Source organism: Episyrphus balteatus, chromosome 2 (assembly GCF_945859705.1).
Source record: "Episyrphus balteatus chromosome 2, idEpiBalt1.1, whole genome shotgun sequence".
NCBI lineage: Eukaryota > Metazoa > Arthropoda > Insecta > Diptera > Syrphidae > Episyrphus > Episyrphus balteatus.
In genome coordinates this window covers 13,234,846-13,261,653 of record NC_079135.1, presented here as the reverse complement: position 1 = coordinate 13,261,653, position 26,808 = coordinate 13,234,846, and the positions used below count along the sequence as shown (strand labels likewise).

Here is a 26,808-nt window from a genome sequence, read left to right as displayed (position 1 = left end):
GTTGATCGTGACAAACCGCTGAGTAACACGCAAGTTGAAGTGATGCATCTTAAAACATTTCCATAGTTTAAACAAAAATAATATAAATAAAAAAGCTTTTCTTGTGATAAAAGCTTTAAAATAATTCAAAGATTAACAATCTTGTTATTTTCCTAAATTACATGAGATTAAAAACCAATTTTATTCGTTTTCTTTCTCTTCATTCAGAAAGTATCTGGAATTTCCAAATGAAGTAGAAAACTAGGGAGATAAGTGTCACACCGGTAGAAAATAAAAAACAAAACAAAAACCAATAAAACTGTGCTATCGAAAATTTTTGTTTAGAGACGAATTTTTGTTTATAAAGTTTAACCTTGACTAAGCTATTGATTCATTCGGATTTGGTCTTTTAGACAGAAAACTGCTAACGAACTTTGAGTCCGCCCATCAGAAAGTCTTATCAGTCGATTAGGTTAGATTTTGTTATAGGTACATGATGTTTGTATTCAAGTAATGTTTAAGTGTGTGAGTGATTAAGTAAAAAATGACCAAAAAACTATATGCAAGTGAAATGAACATACCACATCAATCTGATAGTGGTAACTCATCACATAATCATCATCACAATCATAAAATGTCAAATCCCGAACTTTGTGCAACTATCAATATAGAAAATGTTATAAAAATCAATCAAGATGGAACTCTACAATCAACAACAAAAGTAAATGAAATCAATAATAAACAATCATCATCCCTTGAATCACCTACCCCATCGTTACGCAGTACAAGTATATCAATTTCATCGATAGAATCCGATGCGTTATCAAGTATTATCGATTCCGATGTCGATGAGTATGAGGATACCAAAACTGGGTGTATGTTGAAAAAACTCGGTCAACAAACTGCAAATCCCCCGCCACTTGATATCAATCAAGTACTAAATAAAAATTCTGAAATTGGTGTACTGATAAGTCAACAAATTGAACGTGATGTTGTTGGTAGTTCGACATCGACGTCGAATGGTCCTCAAGTTGCTAGTTTATCGATAGATAATTCAACAGATGTGACGTTTGGTAGTAAAAGATATTTACATGGACCTGTTACAATTCAGCAGATATTGGTTGAAAAACCGAATGGACAAAATTTTGGAAGAACTAATCCGGCGTTTGAATGTTCTAATGGCCGAACGGATAATAATAACAAGCCGAGAATACCATCAGAATGTGGTGAGTTTTTTTGCAAAGTTATAATTAGAATTGTTATCAGGCAACTTTTTAGGAATAACAACAAAGTATTTCTTTGTTGTGCATTTTTGTTGATTTATATTTTATAGCGTAGGTCAAGTTATCGTTTAAAGTGCTTTAATATAGTTCAAGTGTTTGATAAAATACAAAACAATTTTTGAAAGTCTAGCGCTTCTGGAGGGTAGTGAATGATAAGAAGTGATAGCTTAATTAGTCAAGTTATATGTTAACTTCAAGGCTTCAATAGAAACTTGTTTTTGGCAGAAATGACCAGTTTTGAAATTTTAACCTTTGAAATCAGAAATGAAAGACATCTTCTTATCAAAATTAACAAAAAATGAGGTCTTCAAACTAGATTAGTGGAATTCAGAGTTGAAAATATTAATAATGCCAAAACTAGTTTAAAGGCCAGTCAATTAAAGTGCCTGATATTGGAAACTTAAATGTCACTAAAATGTGCACTACATCACCCTTCTTGAACTTAAGTGGTGTAGTTAACCTGTTAGTTGGTTAAAAAATAATCAACTTTAGGTTAGCTTGATTCAAGATAGTGACACATATGCTTACAATGATCACTCTTGTAGAAAATGATACTTAATAGTCTGATATAGCAGACATCACTTAACCACAATCTGTGATATCAAACGTCACTTAACCACAATATGAATCACTCAAACATCAGTTAAACATCACTAATAAGTGACTTACGGAAATTGGATCTCACTATCTCTTCTTGAATTCGAAACAAAAAGCGATTTCTATTAGATTTTTCCTGTAGGCTTTAAGGTTCTGAAATATCTAAGTGAATCGTATTAACGGTTTTTAAATTTGCTAGCTGAAGCTTATTTCATTAGAGTAAATCTTACTTAATTTTGTACAATTCAATTGGTTGGAAAATCAGGTATTCATTCAATGATTTTTTATCGATTTAAACCACCTTATCGCCTTAACCACCTTTTTTGTTTGGGTTCATGTAACTTTTATATTTTATGTTTTTACGTTCATTTCCAAGTAAAACTTTTTTTTAAGAACATCAATTTAGTAAGGAAAACCACTTAAGATTAGGGGTCTATTAAAGCGTTTTAAAATTATTTTTTAAAAATTGTTGTAGCTTGCATGATTGCTGAAAATAAGACAAAATACGTTGTACAGATTTTTTCATTCAAAAAGGAATGCTTTCCTCAATTTTTCAACGCTTTAAGCTAAATTCTCATACAAAATTAGCTAAAATATTTCTACCACCTCCAAAGAAACGGGACTACTGAAAAATATATACAAAATAAACAGAGCTAATATTTACGTGTCATAATAGTTCTGTTTGGATACTGCCTAAAACAGAAACAGTTGAACTTTTTTTCAACATTTGTAACCCAATTCCTGTTTGGATACTTTACAATTGTGTAGTTTTTCACCAAAGAGAGCACTCGCAAGAGAACATGCACCTCGGCCCTTTTTGCGAATTTCAACCCGAAAAATTCCTTCGGAAAAAATATGAGTTAAAAAACCAAATTACAAACAAGAAAGAAATAAAAGCATTTGTATACAAGCGATTGTGAATGTGTTGTAAAATATTCATAATTTTTAGTAAAATTTTGTGAATTTTGTTAGAAATGTATAATGTTTTCTCAAGTTTATTGAATTAAGTCCTTTAATTGCTTTTAACATTCAAGCTTTTAAAATTAAACAACAAAATTTGCTTACATTAGAAAGTAGCTTAAATGCAATGGTAGATGTCAGACTTTTCCATAAATTTTCTTTCCATTAATTTCACCCCCACTCTTTTAAGTTTGACTAGTTTCATATTTTTGTCCAAAAAGAACCCAAACGGAGCTAATGATATAGCAAAAACAAAACATATTTATTTTAGTGTCAAAATGGCTACTCAATTGTAAATTTTATTCGTTTATAACTAATTACTTAACTAATTTAAACAACAACTCCAGAAAGTTCCACGTGATTTCTAATTTGACTGAACTAAAAGTTTTTTTTAATAAATTTGTCCCCTATATCTACATTTTGAGGCAGGTTATGATTCTACACACTATATCAAGGTTCGACAAGTAAATCCCATTTAATTCTAATATACCTGCATAAAAATTGTTTATAAACAATAATAAAAATTATCAATTCTTGATATTTTTATGAAATACAACTTGAAAGATAATAATAAATGGTTTATTTTACCATTTTTTTTAAGAAACATATTGCCTAAAGCAAATATATCGATTATCTTTAAGTTAATTAACATTTATTTAAAATTTTTGTCTTCCACACGCGCTTTATCTATAACTCAATAATGAATCAAAAGATATAACGTCTTTGTATCGTTTGTTTGCCTTGATCAACATAAAAATTTATTAATTGATTGATTAGGTGTGTTTGATTTGTTTAAAGTTCAAACTTTAAGTCGCGTCATAACGTTTTACTAACAGACGTCAGTTTTTTAGATTGTTTCATGTTATTATGATAATTTTACACACAAAACTATTTAAAACCATGGCTTAAATACGTCATGACCTTAAACAGATTAAATTAAAATGTATTAACCTAAATTATTGGATATGAGAAATTTTTGAATGACGCAGTGTCTGTGAATAAATATAACTACTTGCCGATGGTGGCTCGTGTTCTTATATTTTGTCTGTTTTGACAGCTAACGCGTTTTATTTAAATTAAAAAAAAAAAAATAAAACCTCTTTTTGTTTAAAGAATGTATCATTTATGAATTCATAAATATTTTAAGTATAGTTCTCACCTGGCATAATTTTTAAAGAAGTAATACTTCTTTTGGCTCCTTATAAAAAGTAAAACTTAAAATTTAGCGACCATTTTGAAATTTAGTTGTGTTTTTTTTTTTATTGACAGACATTAGGTCTTTTCGTTTTTTTTTTATTTTCTATTATTAAATAAGTTCTGTTTGTTAACCCATTCGGTTGTTTTAAGCCTTCACATAAGCAAATGATAAAGAAGTATAACTTCAAACGCGTGTACAAGTACGCTTGATACGTACTTTTAAATACGTTTTCTGATCCCACTAAATATTGCTAGTTTGAATTTTAAACAACTTCGTAGCTCATTCTTAAGCATTACATTATGCCATAAAATAAATAAGTGACTAATGACTTCTAAAAATCCTTGATACTTTCAGGATAAATTCATGATACTTCTCGGCGAAATCCGTGATACTTGGGTATTGGAGAAATCTCTGAATATTACTGAAACAATCCGTGATAATACTTACCGAAATAATTTGTGATAGTTGTTGGAGCAATGATACTAACAGTGAAATTCGTGATAGTTACCACAGGAATTAATATATATTTACTGGAGAAAGCCGTGATGGAACAATTTTTGGCATCATGCTATTTTTATCGGATAAAAAATAACCAAAAGCTGTAAACACTCCCGTAACAGAATAATATAAACAGTATTTTTTGGAGGGATAGTCAGAAATAGACAAAGCTTATTGAAATGATGCGAGTGATTAAAAAATAAATTTTAATAAAGAAGAATTTGGGTATTAACTTTAGTTAGTTTAGACCCGTTTGCTGAATCAAAACTAAAACATCTTTACATAAATCCTTATATTTTATTTGTTTTTTATGTTGAACTTTATATGTAATTATTTTATTTATTACCTTCTTTGTTTTGCTTCTTTTAGTTCAGATTATTAAAAACGCATCTTTTTACTTTAGAAAATTATTTATTTTTTTGCCTATATATTTCGAGGTCTTACTTGCCTCATCTTCAGGGTCATTGAAATATTTTTGAAAAAATATGAACAATTTTCTAAAAAGTTATTTCGACATTTAAAACAATTGAAAAATCAAACATTAATTTCTTCTGCGTAAACTGTCACATATGGATTTATGTTGAACTTAAATGCTTAAGTTTCGATTCAACAAACGGCTCTAAGTGACTTAATTTATAAAGCTTATTAAATTGGAAGTAAATCTGTTGCACTTATTTCATTTTTAGGAAAACAAATAAAAACAAAAATTCAGGGCACTCCCAACTTTGCTGAAAAATAAGTTCTAGATTTCTGCGCCACCTGCCTTATTTATTATTACATGTATTTCATGAGTTGGGTACAAACAATTATTGTTAATAAATCCAATTGAAACCTGTTTTATATTTGTTTAACATGAAATCACTAATTTTGATGTGACGCATGTCACTAGGCATTTCAAAACCTTGTCATAAAATTGCAATACCCTTTGATAGTATGCACTATGATTCTTAATAGGTATTATTCAGTAAAGTGTCGTCTTCAAATGTTGCAAGTATGAAAGCTAGATAAACTTATTAGGAATTTATTCGTCTGTTTCTATATAATATTACGATACTTATGAATTTTTCTTAATTTAAATAAAATATTTCTTTTTTATTCATTCCAGAAACACTAAGAGACAATGCCCCACCATCGTCGCAATTTCATAAGAAATTTCTTAATAATAAGGTTGCAATAATAACTGCAATAATTGTTATCTTAACAACTCTTATTGGAGTAATTCTTATATCAGTAACATTTTACTTTATTTATAACAATGTCCCAGAAAGTAAGTTCATTTATAACAATTTTTTATTCGTTTCATTACTAATTTATTTCTTTTTTTTCTTTTCAGGTGAAATTCAAGAATATTCAGGAATGATATCGAGAGATGATTGGGTTGCACAACCTCCTAATCTGCCATTGGATGATTTGGAAACTCCTGTGTCTCGAGTAATTATCGCTCATACATCAACACAAAATTGCTCAACAAAGGTATAAATAACCCAAAATCAATAATAATTTTGTTAATAAGAAAAATTGTTATTCTTGCAGGCAATGTGTATTTTTCGCACAAGATTCATTCAAACTTTCAATATGGAGTCGAGATCGTACGATGACATACGGTATAATTTCCTAGTTGGTGGAGATGGAAATGTCTATGTTGGACGGGGTTGGAATAAAGTTGGTGCTCATACAAAAGGCTATAATGATCATAGTATAGGCATTGCATTAATTGGAACTTTTAATAAATGGACTCCTCCTGAAAACCAGTTAAATGCTACAAAATGGCTACTTAACGAAGGTGTAAGACTGAATAAACTTGTTCCAGATTATAAAGTCTATGGAAGTAGACAATTGGACTTTTCTGATGGTCCTGGCGAAGCGTTGTATAATATAATAACAAAATGGCCAAATTGGTCAGATGTATCAAATAATGTGTAATGTGCCAGTTTATATTTTTTAAACTTACAAATTAAATTATCCTTAAATTTAAAATTAAAAATGTTTTTAGGAATAATAGAAAATTAAGAAACAGTATTTTTGTGATATCTACATTTATGTCTAAGCTCAAAATTCATTTATGCCAGCAATAATTCATTAAAATTTGTTGTAATTTTTCAAAATCACTAGTTTAATGAACGTTTAAAAAAATAAATTAAGAATAGTCTTAAAGATAATTTCTTTTTTGTTCATGGAATGAGTTAAAATATTATGGTAAGCAGTTTTACATGTTTGGAGTGTACTTTATCCATTTAATATTACCAGTTCAGGAAAGAATTAGAAGAAAGGTCTTCATTCCACAAATAAAACAAGAGAATACGCTTGTATTAATATTCCATGCAGAACTTTCTTAAGAATACTTTATTTTCACCAAAAAAAAAAATGGTGTAAATTAAGCTGTAAATAGTAAAACGATTTTTCATTCACAATATTCAAAACTGTTTGAGTTTCACTGCATGCCGATAAAAAAACCTAAGGATATTCTCTTTAGTGACGCCATTTAATGATATTTTTGTATGAACACTTTTGTCTGAATTTCAATTGATATTGCAAAAAAAAAAAACACATAAAAGCTTCAAAATGGACTTTAAAATGAGAATTTTACAAATAAAGTAAAAAAACTTAAATCCGATTTCAATTGATTTAAGTTCCAAGTCATTTTAAAGTTAAACTTGATTGACGTTTCTAACAAAAAGAATTCCAAGCGGATTAAATTAAATAAAAGACACATGTTCAACCCAGGTATTATTTTCAAAATTTAGTTTTTGAAGGAAGCTGATTGTATTGCTGGTGTTTCAAAATTCTGTATAATTTTGTTCGATGCTGTATAGTCATAATAATGTACTTTAAAATATCGTATATTCAGAATCCACTAACTTAAAATTCTGTCTTAGTAAAATACTGTATTATAATGCTGTGTTTCAAAGTTTTGTATTTGAAAATTCTGTATTTTGAAAAATATAGTGATACAAAAAATACTGTAGTTTTGCTGTTTTGTAGTAAAATTTATACGATAACTAATTCTTGAAAAAATTATTTTTTCTGTATTTTATTTGCTGTAAAAAAGCTAAAAAATCGTTTTGAAAGTGCGCACATTTTTACTTATAAAAACGATTTTTCTGCCTTCATTTTAAAATACAGAATTTAGAAATACTTAATTTCTTATTAAAGGCTTGACCACGTGCGGTAGCGGTATGAACAAAATTCCAAAATGGAACTGCAATATTCAGCAGTGGAAATTTGTTCATACTGTTCCCCGTACCGCTACCGCATACACTTTCGGTGTGGTCAAGCCTGAAGGCAATTTATATACATATAAACACAGAATTTTGAAATACATATAATATTTTGAGTACAGTATTTTGACACTTACAGTATTTCGACCTCAACCCCTTTTTGAACTATTTAAAATCAATATAACAGCCCAGTCATTTTAGTCATTTTTAACCTCAATCTGCGGAAAAATTCCTACTGGGCTGAATTTTGGTATACAGCTTAACGACGGCTTTGTTGTGAAGATGTGAAAAATCGACATTGATATCGTGTCGGCGTTAAGAGTTATAGGGGTCAAAAGGTCACGAAAAGTTGTTCGCAAATGTCTCGTTACCTATTGATCGGAGGTCATTAGAGGTTATTATAAAAATTGATCGTCTTGAAATTATCTAAAGATTCGTTCTTCAAATACCTAAAAAATAAAGCAACTTCGCCTGGTCCAGATAAAAAAAAATTTGTTCAGCGCAGAACAAAACGAAGAAACGAAGAAACGAAGAACTCGTCAATTCGGGGTTTTTAAAAAACCGTCTCGAAAAATACTGTTTTCTTCAATTCCGTCTTTCAAAATCTCCACTCCCTACTGACTTTGCTACTTGTTTTTAATAATATTAAGCGTGTTTTTTCTACAACTCAGTAGCTACTCATTTTTTTATTTTATTCGAAAAACAATAAAAACAAATACTTACTTGTGTAATTTTTATTATTGTTTTGCGAATAAAATCAAAAATGAGTAGCAACTGAGTAATAGAAAAAACACGCCTATTGAAAAAAATTATTCGATCTCGACAAAGTTGATGAGTATTTGAAAACCATTTGGACTTTAAAAATAGGTATACACTCTTATGTGAGATTTTTTATCAAAAACCTAGTAAGTTCGAGTTGAAATAGTGCAAACTATAAAGTAAGCATAAAACTATAATTTTGCATTGCAGTCTTGCTTATTGTTATATTTTAATTTAAATGAACTTATTGTAAAGCTTGGAATTTCAGTTTTAATTTTAACTTAAAAGCTTATCCTGGTACAACAATTTGCTATCAATGATCACCCACAAAAGCCAAAGCCACACAATATTGATTAACGACACTTTGCTATTTCAATAATGAGATTAATGATGAATTAAAAGGCGGGGGTTTGGAAATTTGCAAAAAAAATGTGCTATACCTACACAATATTTTGTGTAAAACACAATAATTGTTAGGTTTCTATCTAGAGATATTTACATACGTTATAATGAAATTAATGGTCATAGAATTAAAATTATAACACCCCCTAAAAAATTTGATTCGCTTGTGAAAATAATTTATTTATTATTGTTTGACTTTTCTTTGTTTTATTATGAATGAATGATACGGAGTTTATTGAACAAGTGCGTGCAAGGCGATAATATTTTATCAAAGTGTTTTCTTTTTGTCATTTCAATGAGATACATAGATACTTTTTTATATGACTAAAATAATTGTTATCAATGCAAATGGTTGTGGAGCTAATTAAGTACATCATTATTGCGATGAAAAAATATAATTATTTTTATTTTACACTAGAAAGATTAACTTTATATTTATTTGGCTTTAATATAAATTGATGTGAGATCAGTTTTACTATCTCGACTACAAATATTTGTGGCTCAGTTTGGTTTTAATTTTTGATACTTCTTAAAAATTTCTTGTTTTTGAAACTGGACAAACTCAACCTCTACGGTGATTTTTACCAAAGAAGTTTTAACAAGGTTCTCATTATGTTCTTAATTTAATAACTAAACGAGTAATAACGGGTTAAAAAACAAACAATGACTAATCTTTTATTAAAAAAATCAAAGGTGTTTCCCACAAAAAAGAAAAAAAACTAATAAATGAGTCAGAAAAGGTATTATTACCAAAAATTTGACAGCGAAAACGTAAAACAAATACCAGCGTGCCAAATAACTCCCTTGAACTAAATAATGTGAAGGCGGCACGTGGAAGAATTATGATCGCCCAATATTAAGGTCATAATAACGCCGAGCAAAGAAGAATATTATTTAAAAGTACGCCTTTAAGCCAACATCAACATTTAACGATCATAGCACGTGGAAGTACCTACATAAAGTTTAAAGCATTGGGTCTCATAAATTTAAATAGAAGAGTTCAGTTTAAGAAAACTACTGTCACCACTGTTGTTGGCATTAAATTCTGAAGTCCTGTAAATCTATTGGTTGTTTGAAAAATCTACTATTTATTTCAATTCTTCAAAAGAATAAAATTGGGAAAACGTAATTCAACGCAGTGATGTAACAAACTCGTTCCAATAGCGAAGTTATTATGTAGGTAGGCAGATTCTAAACATCGCAATTTAAAACAATTTATTTTCAAACCATTTTATAATAATAAATCCTACTTGTGTTGTATTTGAAACTAATAATAAAAAAAAAAAAATCAAATAAATTATGGATTTTCATTTAAAAAAAACCTGATTTTTTACAACCCACCAGAAGTAACACCACATGTAAGAAACAACTATGTTGATTTTATGCTTAAAACGCAACATTCCAAACAATATCTATGTGAAAAATATCAAGGCAATTCTACTATATTTTTTTTTTCAAACCACCCCAGTTTGATAAATTGTTTTCCTGTAATGAAGTTATGTTAAATCACTCGAATCCAACAAATAATTGTTCAATTATGTTAATTTTAAAATAACAAATTAATCAGATTGTTTTTTTTTTATCCAAATTACCATTATGTAAATGTTAAAAAAAAGCAAAACAAAATTGCATAAGAAATTTAATAACCAATAAAAATAAGTAAAATAGATTTATAGTACTTACTTTACAAAACCCTCATAACTATTAAGTTATTCTTAATGAAAATCTAATTACATATTTTTCTTAATGAAAATTTAAATACAAGTACTAAATACCTCCAGGCTATAATATTCTTTTCTCTGATTGTTTTTAAGCTTTTTTAATGATTTTTCAATGTAAATATTTTTTTTAGCAACAAAACTATAACCGCTTTTTGTTGTTTAAATGAAGAAATGAAAAAAAAAAAACAAGTTTCACCTGAATATAAAGTCGAAAAGTATATTTATACACTTAACAGATAATAAACATGATTTCAATATTATTTTTTCACAAGTGTTTGTGTATTCAAGTCATAGCTTAAAGCACCTGACTATGTTGTTGAAAACGACTTCTATTTATTTTAAGAGTTCATGGAACTGAAAAAAAAAATTAAAGAAGCAGGCAAAAGAAAATGCAGCCTGGGTTGCACATGCTTGCTCTTTAACATAAATTAATTGTTAAACATAAACAATTTTTATCTATTAAAATTCTGAATGTTAAATGTTTTTGAATCTGCAAAACTGTATTTAAGTGTTTTTTTTTTATTAAAACTGGTTTAAGTCCACTTTTGGAACAATATGAGTTAATGATTAATTTAGAAAGATATTTCCATCCTCTCATTATTACTCACAAGGCCAAAACAGCATTGATATATAATATCGAAAATTGACAATTTTTTTTATGGAATCTCGTATATTTCGTCAAAGGCTGAACCAATTTTTTTGCAAAATTTATAGACCGATATTTATTAAATGTATTCAAACTTTCAAAAAAAATATTTCGCATGTTTCGTATGTTTCGTTACTTTCGTTACTTTCGCATGCTTCGTATGTTTCGTACATTTCGTATATTTCATGTATTTGATACGTTTCGTATGTTTTTTAGGGGGTAAAAAATTGAAAAAAAAAAACAAAAAACAAAAAGCATTTGTATAATCTAAGCTACATTTTAAGGCCATAAACATTAAAATTAGTTGCGGCGTTCTCATGTAATAAGAGTTTGAAGGTGGCTATATTGAATTTTTTTTTAATCAAACATGGAAACTTTTTTGAATTTTTTCCTAATTTTTCGACAAAACATTGGTAATTTAATGTTTATATTGTTTCAGTAATCTTATCACAATTCTTTAAAGACCTTTTTTTGAAAAGTACATCGTGTAGATCTCGGAATATTAACACTTTAATACAACCATGTCAAACAATTTTTCATTTATTTTTTCTTCGAGAGTGATTTTCAAACCTCGTTTTCTCTGCTTGTTTTTTGTGTTGAAAATTTTGCACTGAAAATAAACAAATTTTTTGAAAAACCAAAATATTTTTGTACATTATTAAGTTACATTTCAAGACCATTTACACATACGCCATAAACACATTGGTTGCGCACGGGCATATTTTGGCCAGATTGAGTAAATACCAAAACGTCTCTCTTGATATTTCTATATAAATTATAGATAACACAACGATTTATTGATCCTTGGCAATAATGTTTTTATCGAGACAAAAGTGAACTTCAGATAATTATCTGGAGTTAGCATTATATGACTACGGTAACGATACCGATACGAGATGCGAAATGCGACAAATTGTGTGTATCACTTTGTTTCGTATTTCATAAATCGGATTTAGTATTGAAATTGGAATCGCGTCGTTACTCGTATGTTTCGTTACTTCAGTATCCAGTAACGAAACATACGAGTAACGATACTGTTTAGAAAGTAACGTTTCGTTACTCGTTACTGAAGTGAATACCCGCATTTTAGTAACGAATACATACGATTTGCTACAGCTCTAATACCTACTTAATATCTAAAAGTTCAGAGAGTGATCAAAAAGTATCAATTTATTCAGACGAATTGAATAAATTTGAATTGACCATTAAGATATTTCAATAAAACAAAAAGTTACGTATACGCCACAGTGACTCTATAAAAGTGTGAAGCGTTTATTAAATTTGCAACATCAGCCGATAAAGTGCCATTTATCCTTGGAACAGTTCCTTAAACTTTGGTTAACTAATGGAATCATATCATCTTTGTTGAAATATTCACTGACTTGTTTTAGTCAGTCAAGTTTAAAAATAGGCTTGGAACCAACTCATAAGTTTGTCGTTTCTGATTCTGATAAATTGTTATATAGATGATATTTTTGTGCTACCGCCTTTACTATAAAAGGAGCTTTAAAAGGTAACTTCTAACCACAGGTTGAACCAATTAAATTTTAAAGGTTTATGTTATTATTTTATTTTTTTTTTCTGATCCACTACTTCTACCTAAAACATCGATGTATCTGAAGTATGAGAGTGGATTCACCACCACTGCAGGAAGAACAAATCAGTTTGTTTTGATCGTTCGTAGGGTTCTGTTAAAAATTGTGTGCTTCAGTTTAAGGCTTGTTCAAAATTTTCAAAACATTTTCTATAGATTGAGACAGCTTTTTTTTATTTTTTTTTTGAAAAATAAAAATATCAATAGCAAACAAACTAAGTAAACAAATTAAAAACAAAAGCTTTTTCGAGTTTCATTGTTGTTTAAAAAAAAGCTTCCATTGCTGGAGTTTCTAGTTGAAGTGCTCTGAAAATATCGGATAATTTTTTGCTCATATTAGCATCTGCCGAATTGAAGCTAAAATCTCAAAAGTGTTTTTATCTGTTACTTGAATTTTATCTGCTTCATTAAATTAAATTAAATTAAATTTTCTTGGAAAAACTGAAAGAGAAAAAATAAAAAAACTTAAAACACCCCTCTTCGAAGACAGGTTTATAACTTTTTGTTTTTCTAAGTATTTGTGAGAATTTTATCTGTGTTTAAATAAACTGGCCCCGCGGCAACCGTGTTATCAATATTGTGGAAATATTTCACACAGTTTAGTTAAGAGCTTGGCACGTATCTGAATGCAAGTTAACATTGCATTTCCATCAAAGTCCAACTATATTTAAATTGACCCTTATTAATAACAAAGAAATATGCAACCCTCTATCCCATAGACTGTTTGTTAGTGTGTGTTTGTGTATATTAATTATTCGCGATATGTATTATTTGTATTGTTGAAAAAATGAATTTCAAAGATGACAAAGTTGATAATCAATCCGATAATAGTGCCGCATCAGCAGATTCGGGAGTGATTTTCAATGACAGATTAATGTCCGGCGGTGGCGGTGATAAAACTCATTGCAATATCGATATTAGTACACGTGTTGAATGTGATAAAAATTCAAATGCAAAAAATTCCACAATAAACATTGAAAATATTATAAATTTTGCTAAAAATGTTAGTCCGACGAATAAGGAATCAACAGCGAAAAAAGCCACGCCTTCGTCTTTATCGTCGTCGTCGTGTTCGGCGGCATCTTCCCTCCGTAGTACACGTATATCGATAACATCGATACATTCAGATGCATCGTCGAGTGTTATCGATTCAGATTGTGATGTTGATGATTTCGAGGATTCAAATAGAAACTTTACAATTACAAAACTTGGAAATCAAACATCATGTTTGCCGGGAGATGGTAAAAGTATACCAAATATTGGAAACAATGATGGATTGGTGTTGCTACAACAGCGTGTTGAAATGGAACACAATGGAATGGATATTTTAGCTATGGCATCGTCACCAATTACCACTGGCAATGCTCAAATGGCATTTACTAATTCATCAGATATTACAATTGGCCAAAGAAACTATTATCAAGGACCAGTGACGATACAACAGTTTTTGATCGAAAATCGAAACCAGGAAGGTATTTGTCTTCAGGGAAATGATAATCCTGGTTTTGAGAATGACAGTTCGAATGTTGATAAAAAACTGTCAAACGATCAGAGTAAGTTTAATTTTAGTTACGAAGTTTAGACGAGTATGATAGAATTAAGGAACACAGAGAATTTTCTAATTATCATTTGTTGGTCAGAATTGTTTGGAATATTGGGAAAAAACAAGAACTAACCACTTCTAGGCATCTTGTAAAAGCCCCTAACTCCTCGTTTCATTTTTATTTTTTCTAACAAATTGATCATATTTAAAATGATATACGTATGCATTCTTACTATGAAGGTTCAAAGATCATTTTATTTGAAAGTAGAACGTGATCGGAAGCTATCATTATCGGAGATAGTACCTTTTGAAGTATCTCTATTGAAATAAAAAACTAGTCCATCGATTTAAAAGTGTTTCTACATTCATATTCAAGCAATTGGAACTAGAAATTGCATAACAACTCATGACTGAAGCAGGCTTGCCAGATGCTAAGATATCTCTAACTTGTATCCGTACAATTTGATTGTACGATTATATATTTTGACATTTACATTTTTTTTCTCCAATAGAAAGAAGTACCTACAGACATTTTATTACAAAAAAAAACTCTGGGTGCACTAATTTCTGCATTTTCTTTTAGTCGTGCAATCGAACGCGCCTATTTTCTATTCAAAGAGTGTGTTCGAGTTTGATTATCAATAAGTTCAAAATCCAACCTGTGAAGAAAATTTTTCTAAAATTGATTTGAGATATTTTTTATTGAGTTCATTATTTTTGCGGTGTACTGTTTTTGGATATTTATAAATGTATGCAGTATATTACGGTGCTTTTGAAAAATAAAATGCACGACTGAGGTCGCACGTACTTGCTCTTGCAGTTCAAAGCACTTTTATGTTAGTCTACTTGTAGATTTTAAAAGCTGGCTCTTAATTAAAAAAAATAAATTGCACGAGTGCGACCCGCACGTAATTGCTCTTATGCTTAAAGTAACTATAATGTTAAAGCTTTTTATTCAAGAAATTTAAAATTTGATATTTTGAAGAAATTTCATAAGTAGTATAAAAAAATTAAATCTGTTTTTATAATTAATAAAACTCCGTTTTAAAATATCTTAAAAAAAAAAAACAAATATGCCATTTTATTTCTCGTATAAAAAGGTATTTAAAAAAAAAAATTTGAAAATTGTAGGAACCGTTTTTTAAAAAAATAATTTTTTATATATAAAATTTTTTTAACATTTTTCAAGAAAAAAGTTGGTATGCCATTTTGAAGAAATAATTAATTTACACATAAAAACTAAATTTCAAAATTTTTCATTGATCCGTTTTCAAAAAATTGATTTTTCAAAAAAAAATTTTGAAATATTTTTTAAAAAACCAAAAATGCGTTTTTTGAAAATTTTCTAAAATTTTAATATTATCTTTACTTACACACTTTTGTATAAAAATTTTCATTTAAATCGGATTAATTTTGTACGAGATATTCAGAAACGAAAAAAACCGTTCTATGACAGGTACCGTTAATAACGGTACAAAAAATATTTTTTTTATTTAAAAAGTTGGCTCTTATGTGTAGTACTACACACAAAAATTTTAATCAAAATCGTTAGAGCCGTTTTTGAAAAAAATTACCTTTTCTATTTCCGTTATATGGCAGGTACCGTTAGTTTTGGTCATAAAAAAAATTTCAATTTCTTCTCTAGGGAATCACCAAAAACTGCTAACTACCAAGTTTGAATAAAATCACTTCACTCGTTTAGGCTGCAGCTCCAGATAGAGACAGACAGACAGACAGAATTGCCCTACCCACTTTTTTGGCATTCTCCATCATCGTAATGTCATGTAAAATTGTTATCTCGAGTTCGATTTTTTTTACGAATCCTAAACTTGCCCTATAGTACCTATATCGCAAGTAAAAATTGATACTGGGGAAGAGCCGACATTTAGGGCATGAAAATTTTTTTTTTTGTTGTTTGACTTTTTTGAGAAAAAATAAAAATGCAGTTTTATTTCCACTGCTTTAAATGTTACGTTTACAAAGTTTAATCAAAATCGTTAGAGCCGTTTTCGAGAAATTCGCAATATCGTTTTTTTTTTTGTATGGGAGGTATACGTTCTAAACGAGATATAAAAAAACAAACAAAAACCAACTTTCAGAATTCCATAAAAATCATCTGTATCAAATTTGAAGAAAATCCGTCTACCCGTTTAGGCTGTGGAAATGTGTACAGATGGACGCACAACCGCAGAGACGCACAGACGTACAGACGCACGGACGGAATTGCGAGACCCACTTTTTTGGAATTCTCCATCATCGTAATGTTGGTTTTGATTAAAACCTCAAATTTTTTTTTCGACACGAAACCAATACTTGCCCTATAGAGCAAGTAAAAATTAGTTTATAAAAATCTGGCAAGCCTGATTCCGTTCAGTAAATTTTAAAGATATCAGCTTGTAAGGGCACAAAGTTTGTCGTAGTATTTTTTTTTTTTTCAATAAAAGAAAGTTAAACAATGCAAGAGAGCAATATTGATACGTGATATCAATATTGTCAACAAATAGTTTTTGTTAATGAAAAATGAGTTATAAATTTATTTAAAATGGTTGCATAAACTATGTTAGTCATAAAAAACTGAACGGTTTTAAAGTTTTGTTCGCGGTGTTGAATCAAAACAAAAACAAGGATGTATTAGTTAGACTGGGCCAAAAAAAAAAAATATTTTTTTTTTTGAAATTAATATCGAAAATCTTGTTCAGGACGATGAAAAAAAAATTTGGTGAAAATTTGAGCCGTTAAAAAAAATTTTAAGAGGTCTATCATCGGTGTTTTTTATTTTTATACATGATATGACGTTTTACAACAGAACTGCTAGACGATCAAAGCAAAAAAAATTTCTGTTCATTTTTTCTTATATAAAATTAAATTTCCTACAAAAAAGATCTTATTGAAAATTTTCGTCAGACGAGCCGTATTCGAGTAATTAAGCTTTTTAAATCGAAGTGTTTTTTCAATTTGACTGTTTCACTTTGGAATTTTGTGATGAGCTGCCAAGGAACTTTTTATAGAACGTTTAATTCCCTACAAGAAAACATCTTGCTAATATGAAAATATTGAATTTTCAGTGAATTAGAAAATTTTTAAATTGAAAATTGATTTTTTAATTTTTTTCTCGATTTAAATCGTGAATAACTTTTTTAGATTTCAATTTAGGGAAAATTACTACAAGACCTTTTTTGTAGAGAATTAAATTTCCTATAAGAATCTGTCGTGATTTTATTTTTTTATTCACTTATTTGCTCATCACAAAATTCCAAAGTGAAACAGTCAAATTGAAAAAACACTTCGATTTAAAAAGCTTAATTACTCGAATACGGCTCGTCTGACGAAAATTTTCAATAAGATCTTTTTTGTAGGAAATTTAATTTTATATAAGAAAAAATGAACAGAAATTTTTTTTACTTTGATCGTCTAGCAGTTCTGTTGTAAAACGTCATATCATGTATAAAAATAAAAAACACCGATGATAGACCTCTTAAAATTTTTTTTAACGGCTCAAATTTTCACCAAATTTTTTTTTCATCGTCCTGAACAAGATTTTCGATATTAATTTCAAAAAAAAAAATATTTTTTTTTTTTGGCCCAGTCTAGTATTAGTAACTGTTATCGACGACCGGTTATTCACTTAAATATTGTTATAACTGGTTGCTAGATATCAAAGTTAACAATTAGTAGAACAACCGGTAGCGAGTTCTAAATTCTACGAAGAGGTAAGGTAAAAAAAACTTTGACGTATTTTTGAACTTGCAGCTCGAAGAAAATATTTATTATGTTTTTGGAAAACAATATTACATTTAAGGTTTAACAAAAAGCTAGTTCTCTAACTCTCAAGTCATTAATTGTCAAATTCAATAGAAATTGAAGGATGGCTACATTCTCTTTCGATTAATAAAAAAAAAAAACTCCAAGAAATCTTCGGGTGAAATATAGCCTATTGTGATTTGTGATCGGTGATAATCACAAAAGACCAATTTGCTCTGAGAAATATGATTTTCTTAGTACATATTTGGTTCTTGTGACTATCACCGATCACAAATCACAATAGCCGATTCCACCCCTGTCTTTTTTTTTGAAGTTATACTTCTTATGGGAGGGTGGGTATGAAAATTTACTTTTTGACAAGAATGTCAAAGGGATTATGACGCGATCACCCTGGGTAGCAGGGCTGTCGTTTCACCTTTAGAGTAGGCAGTACTTTAGTATTTAAAAATGCAGTACGGCAAACATAAAACACACAACACGTTGCAAGTAACATGTTTCATGTGGCAAGTTGCATGTGGCAAGTTGTATGTGGCAAGTTGCATGTGGCAAGTTGCGTGTGGCAAGTTGTATGTGGCAAGTTGCCTGTGGCAAGTTGCATGTGGCAAGTTGTATGTGGCAAGTTGCATGTGGCAGGTTGCATGTGGCAAGTTGCATGTGGTAATTTCCATGTGGCAAGTTGCAAAAAGCTCACATTTCAGCTCAGCTCACAGCTCAGCTCAAATTTGAGCTAGGTACCATAGCTTAGCTCATTTGAGCTGAGCTGAAAGTGAGCGCCCCCAACTTCCAACGCCTATATCTCGGAATTTTGAAGAAAATGAAAAAAAATTTTTTGATGCCAAATGGTAGCGGGGACTCTAACCTACATTTGGGTACAACTCCCATCCCTGTAGGTACACGCGTTCTCAAACCGGGAGAACTTAAAAGTAAAAAAAAAATAGGCACGATTCTGAAAAAATAGGCATGATGTGGCGGTTTAACATGGAAGGCGATTTTTTAAAAATCTGAAAATGTGCAAAGCGTAGGCCCATGACAAAAGCTATCATTTAGCATCACTCCCAAAAATTGCTCTAAGGCGGTTTAGCTTCCAGGAGCGTTCAAAGATACGAGGATTTTTCGAAAAAAAATTTACCCCAACTTTCAAACGCGATTTTCTCGGAATTTTGAAAAAAAAATCGAAAACCCGGATTGTACCGGAATTTTTTTTTATGATAAAAAAATATTTTACTAAAAAAATAGAAATATTTTTACTATTAAAAAAACCAAGAGAAAAGATCACGAAAAATTATCTGTCTTATTTATAAAAATATACATGTGTTAAAATAATTCCATTAATAACTAGAACCAAACATCTTAAGCTATGGTGTTTTATAAAAGTTTAAAATATCTTCATATTTCATTATACTTTCCAAATAAAAATCAATGTATCCTCTCACCCATCACAGCTCAGCTCAGCTCACTTTACCTTAACTCACCCAACAGCTCAGCTCAGCTCACCGACAGCTCAGCTCACCCAACAGCTCAGCTCAACCATCAGCTCAGCTCAAATGAGCTGAGCTATGGTACATAGCTCAAAAGTGAGCTCAAAATTTGATCTGAGCTGTGAGCTGAGCTCAGCTAACTTTTGAGCTTTGTAGCAACCCTGCAAGTTCCATATTGCTACTACTAGTGCTGAAGCACACACAATTCTCATAAAATTACCATATCGCACATTTTATGAGCAATTCATTTACCGTACCGTATACCGTACGTTCTGAACCGCACAACATGAGTAAATTTCACAGAATAAATTGAAAACTACATGGACGCAAGGAGGATGAAAGAATTAATTTATTGTTCACTTGATAAAAATGTAAAAAAACGAATTGTGGATTAATTAATTTAATAATAGAAGTTAAAAATATCAAATGAAATTCATTTACATATACTGAATGAGAAGTATAACTTCAGTCGAGTGTACATGTGTACACACACTCTTTTTTTTTTTGATAACTGAGATAAGAGATTCTGAAATTCTGAATTTTCAAGAACAAGGAACTACGTTTTGTACAGTTATTTTAGTAATTGGCAAGAGGAACAGGTAAAAGAATCAGTTGCTTTTTTTAAAACCAAATTATAAAAACTTTAGTCACTTCATTATGAGTGCCATTCAAATTGGCAATTATGAACAACTTTCTATTTTAACTAATTTGATTAAATAAGTATAACAATTTATTTGATAAGACAATAAAATTAATCCATGAAAATTAATTAATATTTTTTCATTTGAAATCAATTAAAATCTTAATTTACACTTATGTAAGAATATGCATTTTGTATAACAAGCAATTTAGTTCTGTTAACTAAATAAATAACTTTTATCCGTATTGGAGCTTTATTATTATGCAAATATACATACATACATAGATTCTAGTATTTGAAGCAAAAAAAAAAAAAACTGATTATTAAACACTTCCACATATGGAAATTATTGTTCCACACGACACACGCTTGTTATAAATAAAGTTTGAAAAAAATTATTATTTATCTAGCCTCAAAAATTTGACTATAACTGTTGGACTTAAAATGTTAATTTTACATTTTAGCATTTTTATAAGGTTTTATTTAACTACTTGTTTTCATAATTTTTTTTTTTTTAATTTTCGTTATCAATTCAGTATACATATCTTCCTCTTCTATATCTTCTCGTTATAAGCTCATATAAATCTTCCATTAAATTGTCCCTTGTTTTCATTTTGTTTAAAGCTTTCTTTAAATACATTAAATTATTCTGAGAAAAAGTTCAAGATGTTGACTTACAAATAAAAATGCAATAACATTGGCTTTTGCATGGTTATCTTGAAATATACATATAAATAAACAATGTAGAACAAAAAAAAAAGGCATTTAAGCTTAATAAAGCAAACTTATCAGTTCTTATCGAAGCTCATCATCAATCAAATTCATTTCTTAATTGGATTATTCATAGCTACACAATGAGGAGGTCAATACCTATAATATTGTTTTATTTCAGCAATAAAATAAATCGGATGATTCCGGTTGGTTTTCCAAGAAATAATATTACTGAGATTAGATTAATGTCATGAAATGTGCTGTTCTATTGAGAAAGAACAATTTGTAAAAATGCCATTGTCATTCAATTAAAACAACAATTTCAATTTGAAGAAGTTTTTATCTGATATAGCATAATTTTGTTAATAAAAATAAGTACTGGTTTGAACTTTGTTATAGACGGTGTACTAAAAACAAAATATATGTACGACCACTCTTTGCTGATTTTTTTTTAAGTTAAATTAAAATGTATTCTATAACAGTCATTGAAAGATCTTCTATTTTCTTTAGCTTGAAATCTTCAATCTTGACGATTTTATAAAAAAAACTTAAAAGTTAGAGTCTCTTATAGTCTGTTTTCACTACAGCAAAAGTGAGATAATTTTGCAAATTAGGTCAGTTCAAATTTCAAATTTAATTTTTTTTTTTCTATAACTACGATTTGACATTCGAAATGAGATAGTTTGTGAAATTATCTTATTTGGGTTCTAGTGAAAACAGGCTATTGGACGGACTGCGTTAACTATATTTTTTGCTTTGTACTTAAATTTTTTAATTTCAAGAATATTTTAGTCTCATTAGGTAATTTTATTGAGTCTCCTTTTGCAGGATTAAAATTAGTTGAACAAATAAAAATCTCGAGACCGTTTATGTTTAACACTTTTATATCCTGTTCGATTAATTTTCTCTTTTATTGTATCAGTTACGAGATTTTTTAATATTTCAGTTTCTCTTTGTTTATGGAAATGTATCAAGAACAATAAAATAATTATTGTAAAAAAATAAATCGAATATTTTGCTGTTCTTTGGTTGCTCTTCTTTAAATAGCATTCAATGAATCACGGGTTTTTAGACGATAATAATAATTATTGTTATTGTTTGGATTATTTAGCGGGCGTTTCCTATACAACTTTTAACATTTACCAAATTTATTTATAAAAATACTTTTATATAAACAAACTCCAAATTCTAAGAATCCTGTTTACCTTTTCGTTTTGAAGTGATAAATACAAAATATGTTTATTTTTTATGCAATATAAGAAAAAATTAAGAAGGAAAAGGAATACCAAAGGTGTATTCATTTATTTTTTTGTATGCATTTTGATTTTTGTTCTTTCGAACATACATTTCAGACTTGTTGTTAAGTTCCAATTTTAATTATATTTAATGATAAAATTAACTATAATTTAACTAAACATGCAAATTAGTATAAGAGAAAGCAGTGATATGTTCTTAAGTTTATTTTTAGATTCAAATCATTAAAAAAAAAATATGCAAACATTTAAATCCAAATTCGTTTCTTTACACTTGATCTAACTTCTTTTATCTTGAAAAAATACCGTTCATATAAGTGGATTTCAGGAAATTGCCATAATTAACACCTTATTTGAATGCATTTTTTATTTATTTTTATAATTAAATATTCTTTTTTATTTAGGTTTGCATATCAACAAATATTATGTTTATTATTTAGTGATGCAACAATACTTAACAAACTACTTCATTGCTTTTCTTAATAAAGCAAATTGAAGAGCTTAAATAGAGTAAAAAAAAGGGATAAGTTCAGTTGAATGCTTTTTATTATTTAAATATTAAAAAGCTTGCAAATATTTTCTGTCATATCTATAATTCTACTATTTTAATGGTACATGGACGTACATCAGAACCAGAACAAACAATTCATATAAAGAAGGGAATAGCTACAAAAAAATTATTACGAGATTCATTTTATACATTTTTGTTTATTATTTTTGTTTAAGTTTAAGAATAGAATGATTCAATTCACCGACAGATAAATGTTTATACTCTACCGAATCACTTTGCATATTGTACTTTTTTCTCCAAGCCAAGGGGTTGAGACGTGAGTAAAATAATAATAAAAAAAAATATACAAATCAGATTAAATTCACTTGCGTTGCTTGCGTTGATTTCGTCATAAAGGTGGTACAAATCAACATTTTTTTATTAATTCCGGGAGAATTAAACAAATTGCTTAGTTTTTGGAATTAATTCCAATCAGAAAATACAAATTCTTCTATATTATTCTAAAAGCTTTGAAATCTTCTAGCAGAAACCAACATGTTTTTTTTTTATAATTCATGAATGTTCAAACAAACTTAATCTCAAGCGTAATATTTTTGTTTTGTATTTACGCATTAAAAAATCAAAGTAATGCGCCCACATTGAAATCAGGTGCTGTAGAGCTTATACTCGTAAGATCTTTTCATAAAGACTTTTATTGTCTTTTTTTTTGTTTGTATAAATAAGGAAGTTTATATTTTTGATTAAGTTAAGGAGGCACAGTATGTTAAAAAATAAAAACAATAAAAAAAAAACTCAAAAATAACAAAATCTAAAAGAAATACTATACAAAAACAAAAAAAAAAACAGTTTCGTTTCACATAAATTACATTTTGAAGTGTGATTGCAAGCAAACAAATTTCAGTTATAACCTGTTTTTACTAGAGTCAATATGATATGATTTTGCAAATTATCTCATTTCGAATGTCAAATCGTATATAGAATAAAACATTTAATTCGAAATTTGAACTGACCTAATTTGCGAAATTATCTCATTTTGGCTGTAGTGAAAACAGGCTATTAGTCACTTTAAAAAAGTTCATTTAACAGTTTATACTTCTGATATAATAATTAATATTTTTGACATACTTATGAATGCTATTTACTTTCAAAAACTTGATCAATCCAATTAAATGGTTTTTTTATAAGTACACAATGGTCGATGCTATAATTGTATCGTGTATTATACTCCTTATGTTTCTTATTGTCTAAAAGCTGCTTATCTTAGTTTTTATAAAAACTTTATCCTCTTTCTATTAAAAAAATTAAGTTTAAAACTTTTGAGTATCAAGTCTTTCAAACTTTTGAGATCAAGATGCTCCCAAGCCCAAGGGTTATTAGACGCCCAAGCCCAGAGCAATCGTTTTTCTCTGATTTTTTTTTTTTTTTGAAAAGTTAGCTTCAGCACCGTCTTGTGAGCTCAAAGTCTAGCTGCTTCGAGCTTTTACCTGACTGAACTTCATCAAATTAATTTCCTTTTACTCAAAACAGCTCGTTTCTAAGAAGTTTTGAACCGATTTCGACGTTTGTACAGCACCAAAACCCGATCTTCTGATGGGGTCGTCATTTTTGGTCTCTACAAGCTTTTCTTTTTTTTAAACTCCATACCACAGTTTGTTAAAAAACAATTTTTTTCGAAATTTCATGTTTTTTTCCAATTGGGATTGACACACAAAAAATTGGCTTTGCACTCCGAACTGATATTTCCCAATTTTATGCAATAAGACATTTTGTGATAAAAACACTTAGCTCTCATGAATTCCAAGAACTGCTTTCGAGAAGAGTACTAAAAGCTAAAAAGTTTGTCTCTCGAGCACGAACCATTTAGATTTCGATTAGGTATCGCTAACCTAAGATTATATTAATTTATTTACAAAAAAAAAATCTTTTAAGAAGTTCTCTGTGCTTATTAAAATAATAGTTTTTAACAGAATTTCACAACAACTTTATTTAATTTCTGTTATAATTTAATATTTTTTTCTTCTAATTTCAGAAAATGATGAAAACCTATCTCCAAGCCAGCCATATAAATTTATTTTTAACCGCAAAGCCGTTGTTATAACAGCAATAATAATAACTCTAACAATTTTGATTGGAGGCATTTTCGCAACCTCAAGTTTTATGATGAAACGTTCAAGTAAGCAAGACGAGGATGATGAAGAAAATAGAAAACATATTCCAGTTAATAATACAATAGGTATTTCGAAATAAGTCTATCATGTGTATAGATCAAAATTAATAGTACCATTTTTATATTTCTTCCAAATTGATAACTTCATTGGTCAAAAAAACATTGTTCAAAAACTATTTTCTTTGAAAATTCTTAAAATCCTTTGTAAAGCTTTTATAGCTCTCTATAAATCTATTGAGAAACAAAAGACAAAATTTTGACAAATACAAAATTATTTTTTCACATCTTGATCAAAAATAACTTTTTTTCTTTTTTTTTAATTAGGAAAGGACAATTTTGGTGGAGGATCGGTATTACGACTTGTACCTAGAGACGAATGGCTTGCAAGGCCTGAATCGGAAGAACTAACAAAGCTTAACTTGCCAGTTCACCGAGTAATTATTGCGCACACTGCAACAGATGGTTGTTCTAACCAGGTAACATACACTTATTCTAATAAAATTATTTTATTTTTATTTATTTAACTATAATTTTTACTTTCAAAGGCTGCATGTTCCTATCGAACTCAAAGAATCCAAGAATTTCACATGGACTCTAAAGAATATAGCGATATAGCCTATAATTTTCTAGTTGGTGGAGATGGAGCTGTATACGAAGGTCGTGGTTGGGATGCCCAAGGTGCACATACAAAAGGATTCAATGTGGATAGCATTTGTATTGCTTTTATTGGAACATTTATAAAAACCGTTCCTTCCGAAGGTCAACTTAATGCAGCCAAATTGATTATAGCCGAAGGTGTAAGACTGAAAAAGCTTGTGGAGGATTATCGGTTGTATGGTGCTAGACAATTAATTGGAACAGAAAGTCCGGGGAAGGCTTTATATGAAATAATACAAAAATGGCCACATTGGTCAGGAAAACCTATGTAATTTAAAAAATAAATTTTAAAACAATTTTTAACTACTTATTAAATAAATATGTTTAAGTTGTAATATGTAAATATTTTTAGTTTAAGAATACAATTAATTACTAAAATATTTAATATTAAACTAAAGAAAATTAGTTTTTTTGTGATACATATTGTGTTAGAATATTAGATGTTAAGAAATGTTATTGAAATAATAAAACAAAACAAATAAAACTTTCATCTTAAATTAAACCTTAAACCTTAACCTTGGAAGTTAATGTAATGGCTCTTAAGAAATTCGAAACAGAGTGTAGCTAAATTTTAACAACTTGTTCTTATTTGTTAATTTCATGTCACCTCTCTTGATTTTTTTGAATTCACATAACCAAGAATTTAACTGGTTCAATTAAAAAGTTATACCCAGTTGATTGAAAGTTGTAAGTCTGAAGAAAACGTTTTTGTGAGGATCTATATTAAATAAACGCATACAAAAACTATATGTACATTTACATTTACAATTAAAAAGTTATACCCACTTGAAAGTTGTAAGTCTGAAGAAAACGTTTTTGTGAGGAGCTATTTTAAATAAACGCATACAAAAACTATATGTACATAAAAAGGATTTAAGTATTCGCAATGTATTTACAAAAATATTGAGTTCCATTGTTTCTGTAGTAGATCTCCTAGAGGACCTCCAGAAAAAGGTGTCTGTAAAGATATCTCTGATCCAAATTATCGGAATAAAAAAGAAAAAAAGTAAAAGATTCATTTTAAGGGTTTCCCGAAAAAAAATTGTTTTTTTTTTCAAGAAAATTTACACTTCAAAGTTGGTTTAAAAATTGTTTTCTTAAACAATATTCCTGGCAAAAGTATCTAAGAAGGCCGAGTGAGAATTTCTAGCCTATCAGTCCAGCCGTTTCAGAGGGATTTTGCTCACCAACCTGGAAAATACCATTTCGAGAAAAAAATACGCTTATCTCC

General features: G+C 28.9%; 1 protein-coding gene across 1 annotated transcript; it reads left to right on the top strand.

The window, feature by feature from the left end:
• On the top strand, positions 1–26,059 carry LOC129908166 (peptidoglycan-recognition protein LC-like). Its single transcript, XM_055984498.1, has 8 exons — positions 1–1,205; positions 5,621–5,782; positions 5,849–5,988; positions 6,049–6,434; positions 13,609–14,408; positions 24,783–24,986; positions 25,245–25,396; positions 25,466–26,059. The coding sequence occupies exons 1-8, from the start codon at positions 524–526 to the stop codon at positions 25,847–25,849; spliced, it is 2,910 nt and encodes a 969-aa protein (XP_055840473.1). The 5' UTR covers positions 1–523; the 3' UTR covers positions 25,850–26,059.
• The last annotated feature ends 749 nt before the right edge of the window (positions 26,060–26,808 follow it).